Source organism: Rhagoletis pomonella, unplaced genomic scaffold, assembly GCF_013731165.1.
Source record: "Rhagoletis pomonella isolate Grant_MI unplaced genomic scaffold, Rhpom_1.0 Rhpom_scaffold_00001, whole genome shotgun sequence".
NCBI classification, from domain to species: domain Eukaryota; kingdom Metazoa; phylum Arthropoda; class Insecta; order Diptera; family Tephritidae; genus Rhagoletis; species Rhagoletis pomonella.
This window is the reverse complement of record NW_023458555.1, coordinates 47,700,351-47,712,567: the sequence shown is the minus strand read 5'-3', so window position 1 is coordinate 47,712,567 and position 12,217 is coordinate 47,700,351. Positions and strand designations below refer to the sequence as shown.

General features: G+C 37.4%; 2 protein-coding genes across 2 annotated transcripts in view; one reads left to right on the top strand and one right to left on the bottom strand.

Moving 5' to 3' along the window:
- Positions 1–9,900, bottom strand: part of LOC118747503 — a 19,390-nt gene extending 9,490 nt beyond the window's left edge. Inside the window, exons 1-2 of the mRNA XM_036481586.1 lie at positions 8,388–9,900; positions 7,226–8,320 (exon numbers count right to left, since the gene is read on the bottom strand). Coding sequence (XP_036337479.1) covers positions 7,226–8,320; positions 8,388–9,900 — 2,608 coding nt within the window. The remainder of the gene's footprint in view (positions 1–7,225; positions 8,321–8,387) is intronic.
- The window catches only part of LOC118745224 (beta-galactosidase), a 347,980-nt gene that overhangs the window by 50,605 nt on the left and 285,158 nt on the right, over positions 1–12,217 (top strand). The window lies entirely within an intron of this gene.

Below are 12,217 nucleotides of genomic sequence, written 5' to 3'. Positions count from 1 at the left end.
CCGATCACATAGCAGTGAAAATCACTTAGATTGGTGCCATATAAAGTTTATCTTCCATACCTCTGATTGTTTAGATGCGATTTTTTATATACGTATGTAACTCCTCTATCGATGTATTCAAAATCAGTAATCTGTCAAACTAAAATTTGCAGATGTTCATGAAAGGTATGAAGCCTTCGGCATAGCCGAAGACAGCGCTGCTCTTACTTGTTTCTATTTAAGATTGATTGTTTCGAAGAAAGATATACACTTGTCTTTTATACTCATACATACATATACATATTATAAAATTTTTAGAAATAATTTTTTTTTATTCGATTTTTTTCTTTTTTTCTTTAGTTTTCGTTTAGTGGAAATTTTTTTGTTTTTTAAGGAAAATATATGTATATCTTAATTTTTTAATACGTATTTATTTTGGACTTATTTTATGTATTTTTATTTATTTTATTAAATTTCTTTCTTTGTTATTTAATTTTGGTGTAATTTTTACATTTTGTTTTGAAAAGAAAAAAATATTTTCTTAACTTCACTTAATTTATAGAAACAAATTGCATTTATTTAACTTTCTATTACATTTATTTATATCTATATTTCAATTTAAACTTATTGTAATTTTTTAATAAAATTTTTTAAAAAGACAATTTTTTATACATTTAATTTAATTTTTAGAAACATTGCTTTCTTCTTAACTAATCATTTTTTTATTTAATTTTCTTTTAATTTTAAGATTTAATTGTTCATTTAAATTTTGTTTCATTTAAATTTTAGGAACTTATATAATTTTTTTATACATTTTTGCTTTTTTTTATTTAATTTCCTTTTAATTTTAGAACATCTTATTTTAAAAAAGCAAATTTTATTTCAGGTTCATTTAATTTTTAGAAACTTACTTTATTATTTTTTAGTTTAATTAAATAATAATTTGTTTTAAGTTTTATGTTTTACATGTTTGTCAATTTTTTTTTCTTGTAATTTTTAGGTTTTACTGTTCTAAAAAGAAATACATATATGTAAATATTTGTATATTGATTTCATTTAAATTTTATAAAACTTATTTCTTAAAGACAAAGAATAGTGCTAAAATTTACTTGTTAGCAGATCTTTCAATCAGTCTTTCGAAAGACTTAGTAGACTTTTGTCTATCGAAAGACTGTAGCGTGGCCAAAGTTATTTGCCCCAACAGCCATGTAAGTGGTTAGTTAGGTTCTAGAGATGTCTACTACGGCGGGTCGAAAATCTAATTTTTCTCAAATCCCTTGGTAATAGTGAAAATATATTGTATCATGAAGTCAACAACAAGCCTGCGAAATATTAGTATTTCATTTTAATTGTAAGAGCCCGCGCATCGACCGCCAAGTGACCCACAGCACACTAGTCGAATAAGACCAATTCTTGTTAAAAATTCTGGGATTAGCCAAAAATTTTTGTGCATATTATTAGATAATGAATCCTTTAACGCAAAAGATAAAGTCAAGTATCATTTCGCGCAGCCCTTTATCTTATCGTTAATCTCAAACTCGTCTATTTTTAAGAAAATTAGAATTGTTCTCTTGATAATTGCACTGGCCTATAGTCAAAAGATGTAAAGAACAATATTAATATTGCTGGCTTGCATTTAGATTGCTAGTTCCAAATATTCTAATCCTTTTTTAATATTAGCTATAGTTTGCGAATTTTTGCAAATTTAGGAACAATTTCGGTAGCTCTAATAGAAGAGCCATTATTTTCCATCATCGCGGAAAAATTTTGTTTATGCAAATTAGTATGGAAACACTGAACAGGCACAACTTCTAGACACACTAATTGGTTTACTTATGTTTATGCATACAATATAAAAATTGCAAATATAAGAAAATGATAAAAAAATTTGTTCAAGATTTTTTTTATTTTAAAATAATTTGTTTATAATCTGAACTATTTTAGTTATATTATTATCAAAAATCAGTAACATTAAGTCTCGCCTTCAATTTGTTAATTATTACGCACCGATCGAGTAACATTTACCAAAGTTATATCGAAAAACTTAAGTGGATTTCCAGTTTTTTTCTAAAAAATTTCTCTTCAATTGTATAAATAACCTTTAAATAAAAGAACCGGATTACAGAAAACTGTGCCAGCGAGTGACTTTTTTCGTTCAAGCTGAATGCAAAGCAATATCGTCCAATTGGAGAGTCCTCAAAAGGATTTCCCAGGATATGTTAAAGACTATTGCATTTATCTACAGACACTTTTTCACATAATGGAATTAACTAAAATATTTATGTATATCAAAACACTTATTGCACGTCCCTTACCTTCATATCACTGCAAATTTAGAAACCGCGAAAAGTGTGCTTCTGCTGCGACTAATGAAACCATTCCACACCAGTTTTCAAGACTGCAAAAATGGACTTAAAATGGGCGTTTCTCACCCTAATTGTAATGTATGTAAATACTTACATGTTTGAAACTACTATTAACTTGTCGAACGATTCCTAATCTTTGACAATACGTTCATTCACCACGATCTTGAAAACTGACCAAATCGGCGTGACCAAGTCCATGGTCATTTTAATATTATATAAACATCCGAAAACATTAAAAGGTTTGAAATAAATCTCGTCTCACTTTTTTGTATTTTTCACTTGGTTGCTGAAGTAATGAAGAATTGAAAATTCATAAGGGAAAATTATAGTTTTTGTAAGTTTTATGGTAATATATTAAAAACGTGTAGACTTATTGAAAAATGATAAATGAACGTGAGGTACTAAATTTAATAGCCCTTAATTTGATATATCGTCCTGTTTATAACAATAACGCATTCCATAGATATTACAAGCCAAAGTTTCATTTTCAAAATTCATACTCTTTGATTCAATTGCGCGGGCTAAAGATAAGTTTTAAATTAATCTTTCGTGGCCAATAACAATTGGCTGAGACCTAAGACATCATAATATTACTATTACAATGCGGTCAAATGACTTTTATTTTCCCCCATACAAAATCGACCCAGCCTAATGTCTACTAACACATTTCAAGATTTTTTTCTAGCAGTATTCAAACACCACAGGGAGTCTGTTTCGAATGCGAATTTCAAGGGATCAACAGTAGCAGTTGAACGATCGGTTATGGTTGGATTTGGCTTTATCTTTTATGCCCAATACAATGGTAAACAAGAGTTCATCGATAACAGACTTACGTCGTTTTTCCTAGTCCAGCTCAGAGTTGAGAGAACATTTATATGATTTCATACACTTTCGATAACTTAATGCAACATTTATCGAAATGAAGCAAATATGTATTTGAATGGTAATATTGCATTTGCAATACTTACTTTCCGATTAATTACCGAAGCATCAATTTTAATTACCTTCTATCAGAATCGAATTTGTTATTGTGTCTTTCAGCTATTTGAGTGTCATCAAAAGCAGCCAATGAAATCAATTAGTTTTCCACTTGTTTTTTTTTGTAATATCCAAAATCAACTAGTACAAAAGCAGCCATGCCGTCGACAGCGTCAAATTGCCAATTGGCAATTGGTCTCTTAAAATAACCAACATTTGCTAAAAAAAAACCAATTCAAACATTTGATGTGATCTTCATTTGTTTGACGGCAAAATGTGCGCACAAATGAATTGAATTATGGTGAAATGTCATTTTTCGAGCATTTCTTTCACTTTGCACTTTGCTCACTTTTTATCAATCCGCACTAGTAACACAACCATACAGGTATACAGGAGACAGGGTAAAGGAATCCAATTTAAGCAATGCCAAAAGTGGCAACAGCACTTCAATAGCTGGTGGCGGTCGGCATCGGTCGGTCACAAAAAAGCAAAATTTAATCACGGGCGTGTTGCAAACAGCAAATGTGGCAATTGTGGCATTTTAGTGACTTTTGATTGTTGTGACTGTCGCTGCGTCCTCTTGTCCACCGGTGTATGGTGTTCACCTAGCCTCACCTCATTTCGCTGCATGTCTTAATGTTATTTTGTTTGTATTTTAATTGAGTGGCGGAAATAGTTTGTGATAGTGTACGTAAGTATGTTAGAATTTATGTGTCAGATTGACTTTTTCACTCAACTCGTAGTTAGCCGTTTTGCAAATACTAGCTAATCTGATTTTACTCAAAGGGTAAGCGGCAACTAGAAAGAATTTATTTTCAAGTATTGAATACCACGAGTCTTTAAAACACTCTGGCGTCTGTCTTTCAACTCACAATAGTCCTTCAAAAGACAATAGTCTTTAGTAAGACAATTATCAATTTTGGCAACTATCTTGAAAGATCTGCTAACGAGGAGGCTTTAGCGTTATTCTGTTTGTGTTTTAGCAATAAGATTTTTAAAAAGTGAATGAAATTGAAAAAAATATATATATTTTTTTTTAACACAATAGAAACTAAAATTTCAAAGAAAAACAAATAAAAACAAAATAAACAAGTAAGAAAGTCTAAGTTCGGGCGGAGCCGAACATTAAATACCCGGCGCAAGTATTAAATATATGTTTTTTCACCTTTCCGAAACCTTCCGCTAGATGGTAAGCCGGGTGTATCAATTTTGAGTAAGTTAGCGTCCTTCAATTTCGAAATATTGAAGTTTCAAGCATTTCTGAAATTTACCGTTATATGAGAAGCGGCCGTTATTTTAGTCCGATTTCAATAATTTTCAATGTTTTGCTTATATGTGGCAAGCACAATAACCACACCGAGTTTGGTACAAATTGGTAGAACGGTTACCGATATACTTATATGTGATCATAAGTGGGCGGTGCCACGCCTATTTTCCAAAATTTGATCATAAACGTATTTCTTGGTAAAGAATTGTTGCAAGCATCAATTTTGAATAAATTAGCTTCAATATTTACTGATTTATCGAAGATTTTGTATTTCTCTAAAGTACCGTTATATGGGAAGTGGGCGTGGTTATTGTCCGATTTTTTAAATTTTCGGCCATTTAGTATGCTGTATCAGGCCAACAACTGTGAGGAGCTTGGAAGAAATTGGTGCAGCGGTTACCAAGATATACATATGTAACCATAAGTGGGCGTGGCTACGCCCATTTTCCAAAAATTTATAATATTCTTATTTTTCGTCTTAAAATTGTTGTAGATATCAATTTTGAGTGAATAATCTTCAGTAGTTACTAAAATATCGCAGTTTTCGTATTTCCGAAAATTACCTTTATATGGAATGTGGGCGTGGTTATTGTCCCATTTTTAAAATTTTCGGCCATTTAGTATGCTGTATCAAGGCCAACAACTGCGCCAAGTTTGGAAGAAATCTGTGCAGCGGTTACCAAGATATACACATGTAACCATAAGTGGGCTTGGCTACGCCCATTTTCCATAAATTTATAATATTCTTGTCTTTGAATAAAGCAAACTCGATATCTCCTTTTAAAAGTTAGTTTAACACTGTTTTATTCAAGCGGGCGATTTTACAATAGTCCCAATAAAAATAGGAAATAAAAAAGCTAAAAAGGATACAGAGTTGCCATCAATTTGAATGTTGCCATGCGTTTGTTATAAGTTAAAATATAAGAATAGCAATATGATGGGCCATTCACGAACATCCCGGGCGGCCGTGAAACAAGGTTTCACAGTACGGGTAGAACGGCAATTTTAGTGATTGGTCTGGTCATCTCTCCTTGACCTGTGCGTAGGCTCACAACACGCGTCAATCCATCTGCGGCGGGAAATGTTTTGGTTACCTTACCCAAGATCCACATCGACGGAGGCAAATTTGCTTCTTTAACGAGAACAATACTTCCAATTGCTATGTTCTGATGCTTGCGGTACCATTTCGGTCGGCTCTGGAGCGATGTCAGATATTCCATGTGCCAACGTTTCCAAAACCCTTGTACATGTTTTGAATGTGCTGCCAGTATTTTAATCGGTTCACGGGAACCTCCGACACATCTGCTTCCGCCACCATGGTGTATGGCCGACCTATTAGAAAATGAGATGGAGAGAGGTACATGTCATCTGAGTCTGGAGCGACACCCAATGGTCTCGAGTTTACGACGGCCTCAATTTGGGCTAGCAAAGTGTGCATCTGCTCAAATGTCAGGATAGTGTCGCCAATGACGCGGCGTATATGAAGTTTTACTGAACGCACTGCTGATTCCCAAATTCCACCCCAATGCGGAGAATATGGAGGTATGTACGTCCATTTCACTTCCTCTTTGGACAAGAAGGCTGCTATAATTTCATTGTGGGTTTGTGACTGCAACAACTGATACATTTCGTTGAGTACCTTGGATGCGCCGACGAAGAGTCATAGGACCAGCGTAATCACATCCGCAATTTTGAAATGGGAATGCCTGATTAACGCGTACTCTTGGCAAATCTGCCATCATTTGCGATGACGTATGTTGTGCCTGGCGAAAACATTTCAAGCAGTCGTGAGTTAGCTTTCGAATAAGGTTACGGGCTCCGAATATCCAATATTTTTGTCGAACTATGACGAAGAGAGCTGAAACACCTGGATGCAAGTTTTGAATATGCTCGTAGTTTAAAATAAGATTTGTTATGCGATCCTCCTTTGGCAGGATTATCGGATGTCGTGTTTCCATTGCTAGAGCGGAGTTGCAAATCCTCCCTCCCACGCGAATAAGACCATCCCTATCAAGGAACGGCGCCAACTTTAGTAGCTTAGATCTGCTGTCCAATTCAGTACGAGATTCAAGATGTTTGCGGTCAGAAGAAAAATGATTTTGTGCTAGTTTCAGTAGGTATGTACGAGCCTCGCTGATTTGCGTAAAGGTCAAATGGTTGTAAATGGGCTTCTTACCTTGCTTGCAGCCATTGATGAATCGAAATGTATATGATGTTATCCGTACGAGTCTCCACCAGGATGAAGTATTATTTGCCAAATCCCTGTAAACGTTGTGCTGCTCCTTTTGGTTAGTTACCAATGTAACAGCCTTTAGCTCAGCTCTAACATCCGACTGCTCATCCACCTTCGATGAAATTTGTTTAGAAAGTGACACGTACTCGTTTTCATCAAGAAGCCATGTTGGCCCTTGCCACCACAAATCATGTTTTAAGAGATTGTCAGCCGTCATTCCACGAGATACGCAATCTGCAGGGTTATCCTTTGAAGATACGTGTCTCCAACAGTTGCGCGGCAAGGTGCTTAGTATTTCCGATGTACGATTTGCGACAAATGTTTTAAGCTTGATTGGATGTATTGAGAGCCAAGAGAGCACCACAGTTGAATCACACCATGCGTTTAAACTAAAGTTTTTACCTGCGAAAGACTCCACCACAGATCTCATCAGGCGTGTTAGTAACACTGCGCCACATAGCTCCAACCTCGGTAAAGAAATTTGCTTTATTGGTGAGACCCGAGTTTTCGCGGCGATAATTGACGTATGTAGCTTTCCATATTTGTCTTTTCTGCGACAATAAACCACTGCTGCGTAAGCCTTTGTAGACGCATCGGAAAACCCATGCAACTCAATAACGCTTGTAGAGTTGCAGACGTACCGATTAATTACTAGGTTAGAAAGATTGTACAAATCCTGCCTGTACTTAAACCATAGATCTGCAAGATTATTAGGTAGTTCGTCATCCCATCTCAGGTTGTGTAGCCACAGCTCTTGAAATAGAATCTTGAATTGTATAACGACTGGAGCTACAAGTCCCAAGGGATCAAATATTTTCGCCGCATCGGAAAGAACATGTCGTTTTGTAGCATTGATGTGTGAATTCAAATTTACCGTATACCTTATTGTGTCGACGTTGGTATTCCAGTATATGCCCAAAACCTTTGTCGATCCATCACCCGATTGTGTCAAGAACCTCGGATCGCAAACACCGCTGCACTCCTCAACGATGCCCCTAGAATTGGATGCCCATTTACGCAATTCCAGCCCAGCACATGACAGCAGCTGGACTAGTTGATCTCGAACGGCAGTTAGTTCAGCTTCAGACTCCGCACCTGTGAGGACGTCGTCCACATAGAAGTCCTCAAGCAACACTTTAGCGGCGACTAGATATTGCATTTTGTAGTCTTCGGCCAATTGTTCAAGGACACGCACCGCAAGGAAGGGAGCAGACGACGTGCCATAAGTGACTGTACAAAGCTGATAATGATTCAATTGGTCACTTGGATCTTCCCTCCAAAGTATGCGCTGAAAGTTGCGATGCTGCTCTACCACCCAGATTTGCCTAAACATTTTAACAACGTCGGCCGAAAAAACGAAGCGATGGAACCGAAAGCGCATACAAACCGAAATTAAATTGCGCTGTATGGAAGGTCCCACATGAAGTTTGCTATTTAACGAGACCCCATTTGTGTCCTCAAACGAGCCATCGAATACAGCACGTAACTTTGTAGTAACTACAAGATGATGTGGCATGTAAAAGACTTGACTTTTTAACTTCTATTTCAGTGTGAAGTAGTTTACGCATGTGACCAAGTTCAACATATTGCCTCATAAAATCGATGTATTGTGCCTTGAGTGAACTATTCTTCTGAAGACGTCGCTCCACTGCATTGAAACGAGCCAAAGCGCGTTGAAAGGTATCCGAAAAATGGACTTCTGCTTCCTTGAATGGTAAATATACCACATACCGGCCATCTACATGCCTACTGTGTGTTTTGCGAAAGGTTTCCTCAGCGATAATTGAGCTAGCGTCGTTATTTGCATCAGGGTAAACTTCTTCAATCTCCCAAAAACTTCGAAGTGAACGGTCAATGTCAATAACCGCAATAAGTGATGAAACCGATTGACGCTCGTTGACCGATTCTGCGGATGTAATAATCCAGCCGAATATTGATGAAATTGCGATGGTCTTCCCTTGTGAGTCGTGAATCTTTTCCATTGTGAGTGCATCCCATGCATAATCGGCTCCTAACAAAACGTCGATAGGAGATGAGCGATCAAAAGCAGGGTCCGCCAAGATGAGATTGCTGATAAAACGTTTATCAACTGTTTGAAGGTTATCACGTGGCAGTGGTGTAGTGATTTGCTTTAAAATATGAACCTTCGCAGTTAAGATATGCTGCGAGACTTGTGACTTCAACGACAACATACTACAGCCGCGTGTAGTATCAGCCTTTACAGATGATATTCCACAGATTACAATGCGCGATGGCGTCCGGGAAATGCCCAGGTGTTGAATAAATTTTTCAGTGACGTAAGACAGTTCGGATGCAGAGTCGATCAATATTCTGCATTCGACAAAATTACCTTTAGCATTACGAACCTCAGCTACCACAGTTGGCAAGAGCGATGTATGCATGTATTGGCTTGGACAGCCACCAATATGCGAAAGATTCATGGTTTTAGCAACTGAGTTCAGAGAAACCGCTCCTGGAACGGTTGGTGCTGAAGCTGACTTATTGTCCGATGTAGCTTCAGCAGACTGCTGATGAACAAGCGTATGATGTCGCCGATTACAGACCTTACAACGAAATGATGATTTGCACTTATACGCATCGTGGCCACGTTTTAAACAATTAAAACACAACGACTTGATTTTAACAAATGAGCGTCTTTCAACAATGGAGAGTGATGCAAATTGTGGGCACTTGGTTAACGTGTGTTCTGCTGAGTTGCAACTGTGGCACTTCTGTTGATTGTTGACAGCAACTAAACTCTGGGAAGCATGTAACTTACCTCCAGCCGACGGTTTGGTTGACGATGTTGAAGACTTACGTTGCGAAAGCTCTAACTCCTCACATCGCAAATCCAAAAATGCAAGGAATTCCTGAACTGTGGGCTTGATACTAGTTCGACTACTCTCTATCCACTTTTTCCGAGATTCAGGATCAAGTTTTGCTAGTAGAATGTGTATGAGCCAATGATCGCGTTCATTTTGTTCAACAGCTTCAAGACCGCGAATGACTTCGCTAGCACCATCCGAAATTTTTCGCAAACCTATAGCGTTCTCACTTGGAACTGATGAAAGAGACATACACGCTTCTATAAATGATGTCACTATGTAACGAGGCCTTTCAAAACGCTCCCTGAGTCGTTCCCATGCAGTAGAATACGCAGCGTCGATGATCTGGATATGTTTAACCAGATTGGCAGCCTCATCTCGTAGGAAAGATTTTAAGTAATGGAATTTTTGTGTGCCAGTTAAATTTGCCCTTGAATCAATTGTGCTCACGAACAAATCTCGAAAAGCCGGCCAGTCTTTGTAGGCTCCAGTGAAAGCTTGAATATTGATCTTGGGGAGATCTAAATCCCTTGTAGGTGCTGGGCTTGGCGAACCGTTTATGCGCTGTAGGAAGGTATTTTGCTGCTCTGCCAATCTGGACAAAGCGTCGGACTGATCACCATCAGTCAATGAATGCAATCGCTTCCATTCCCCAAAAATGCTTTGAGCTTGCACGTAATTTTTCTTCATAGATCGCAAATTCATCTTCAGGATCTACAAACCCGTCTTCACCCTCATACGCGTAAATATCCCTTGTAAATTTCTGATAATCTTGCCAAACAACATCTAATCTTTTTATACGTGCTTCAATCTCCCCACCGGTACAATTGTCAGGAAGATTTTGTGCGAACGTTAATGCCCTCGTAATTGAACCCTTTGTTTGACGTCGTTGTGTTGTGAGAATTTTTAATTCTTCAGCCATCTTGCTTTATAAATATGTATCGACGAAGTTCAAAAATCACAACTACGAAACAACTACAAATTATCAAATGTTGAACGTGGCTTGACTCGTTGCCAATGTGAGCAAGCGTGGCAAAACTAGTTACTTGCGAATAGATGCGTAAAATGAAATTGGATAACGTCTTTTATACAGATTCAAATCGTCGTATGTGTATATGTAAGCTTGAGTCCACCGGAGCACCCCTTATGTACGAATATGTGCGCCTAGTGTCCAGCGGAGCACCCGATGCGCAGCAGCGAATTTGCCCAAAGCGATTCCTAAGGGCGGTGTCACGCGGAGCACCTTGTATATATGAATATGTGCGCCTAGTGTCCAGCGGAGCACCCGATGCGCAGCAGCGAACTTGCCCAAAGCGATTCCTAAGGGCGGTGTCACGCGGAGCACCTTGTATATATGAATATGTGCGCCTAGTGTCCAGCGGAGCACCCGATGCGCAGCAGCGAATTTGCCCAAAGCGATTCCTAAGGGCGGTGTCACGCGGAGCACCTTGTATATATGAATATGTGCGCCTAGTGTCCAGAGGAGAACTCAATGCGCTGTTCCTATGCTTGACTGGATTCCTAGCGCCCAGCGGAGCACCCTGTGAATACGAATATGTTGTTGTTCTTATTGCCTTATGTCAGGCAACTCGTGGTTTCAATAAATCCGCAACGAAGGACCAAATTATGTCTTTGAATAAAGCAAACTCGATATCTCCTTTTAAAAGTTAGTTTAACACTGTTTTATTCAAGCGGGCGATTTTACAATAGTCCCAATAAAAATAGGAAATAAAAAAGCCAAAAAAGATACAGAGTTGCCATCAACTTTTACATTGGTACTTGGTTTGAATGTTGCCATGCCATATGATGGGCCATTCACGAACAATTCTTATTTTTCGTCTGAAAATTATTACAAATATCAATTTTGAGTGAATTATCTTCAGTAGTTACTAAACTATCGCAGTTTTCGTATTTCTGGAAATTACCGTTATATGGGAAGTGGGCGTGGTTACTGTCCGATTTCGTGTTCAATACCAACCTACCTTGGATTAACAGAAACCTACATACCAAATTTCGTTGAGATATCTCAATTTTTGCTCGAGTTATCGTGTACACGGACGTGCGGACAGACGGACGGACAGACAGACATGGCTTAATCGATTTCTCTATTCATTCTGAGCATATATGTATACATTTGTCTATATCTATCTCGATTCGTTTGGGCTGTTACAAACAACCGTTATGTGAACAAAATTAATATACCCTTGTGCACAGGGCGCCCGGGTATAAAAATTTATAAATTAAAAAATATATAAAATAAGTTTGTAAGTATAAAATGAAATTAAAAAATGTTTTTAAAACAATAAAATATAAAACTAAAAGAAAATTAAATCAAAATAGAAAACATAACAAGTAACAGCAGCACTGTCTTCGGCTATGCCGAAGGCTTCATACCTTTCATGAACATCTGCAAATTTTAGTTTGACAGATTACTGATTTTGAATACATCTGCATACATCGATAGAGGAGTTACATACGTATATAAAAAAACGCATCTAAACAATGAGAGGTATGAAAGATATACTTTATATGGCACCAATCTAAGTGATTTTCACTGCTATGTGATCGG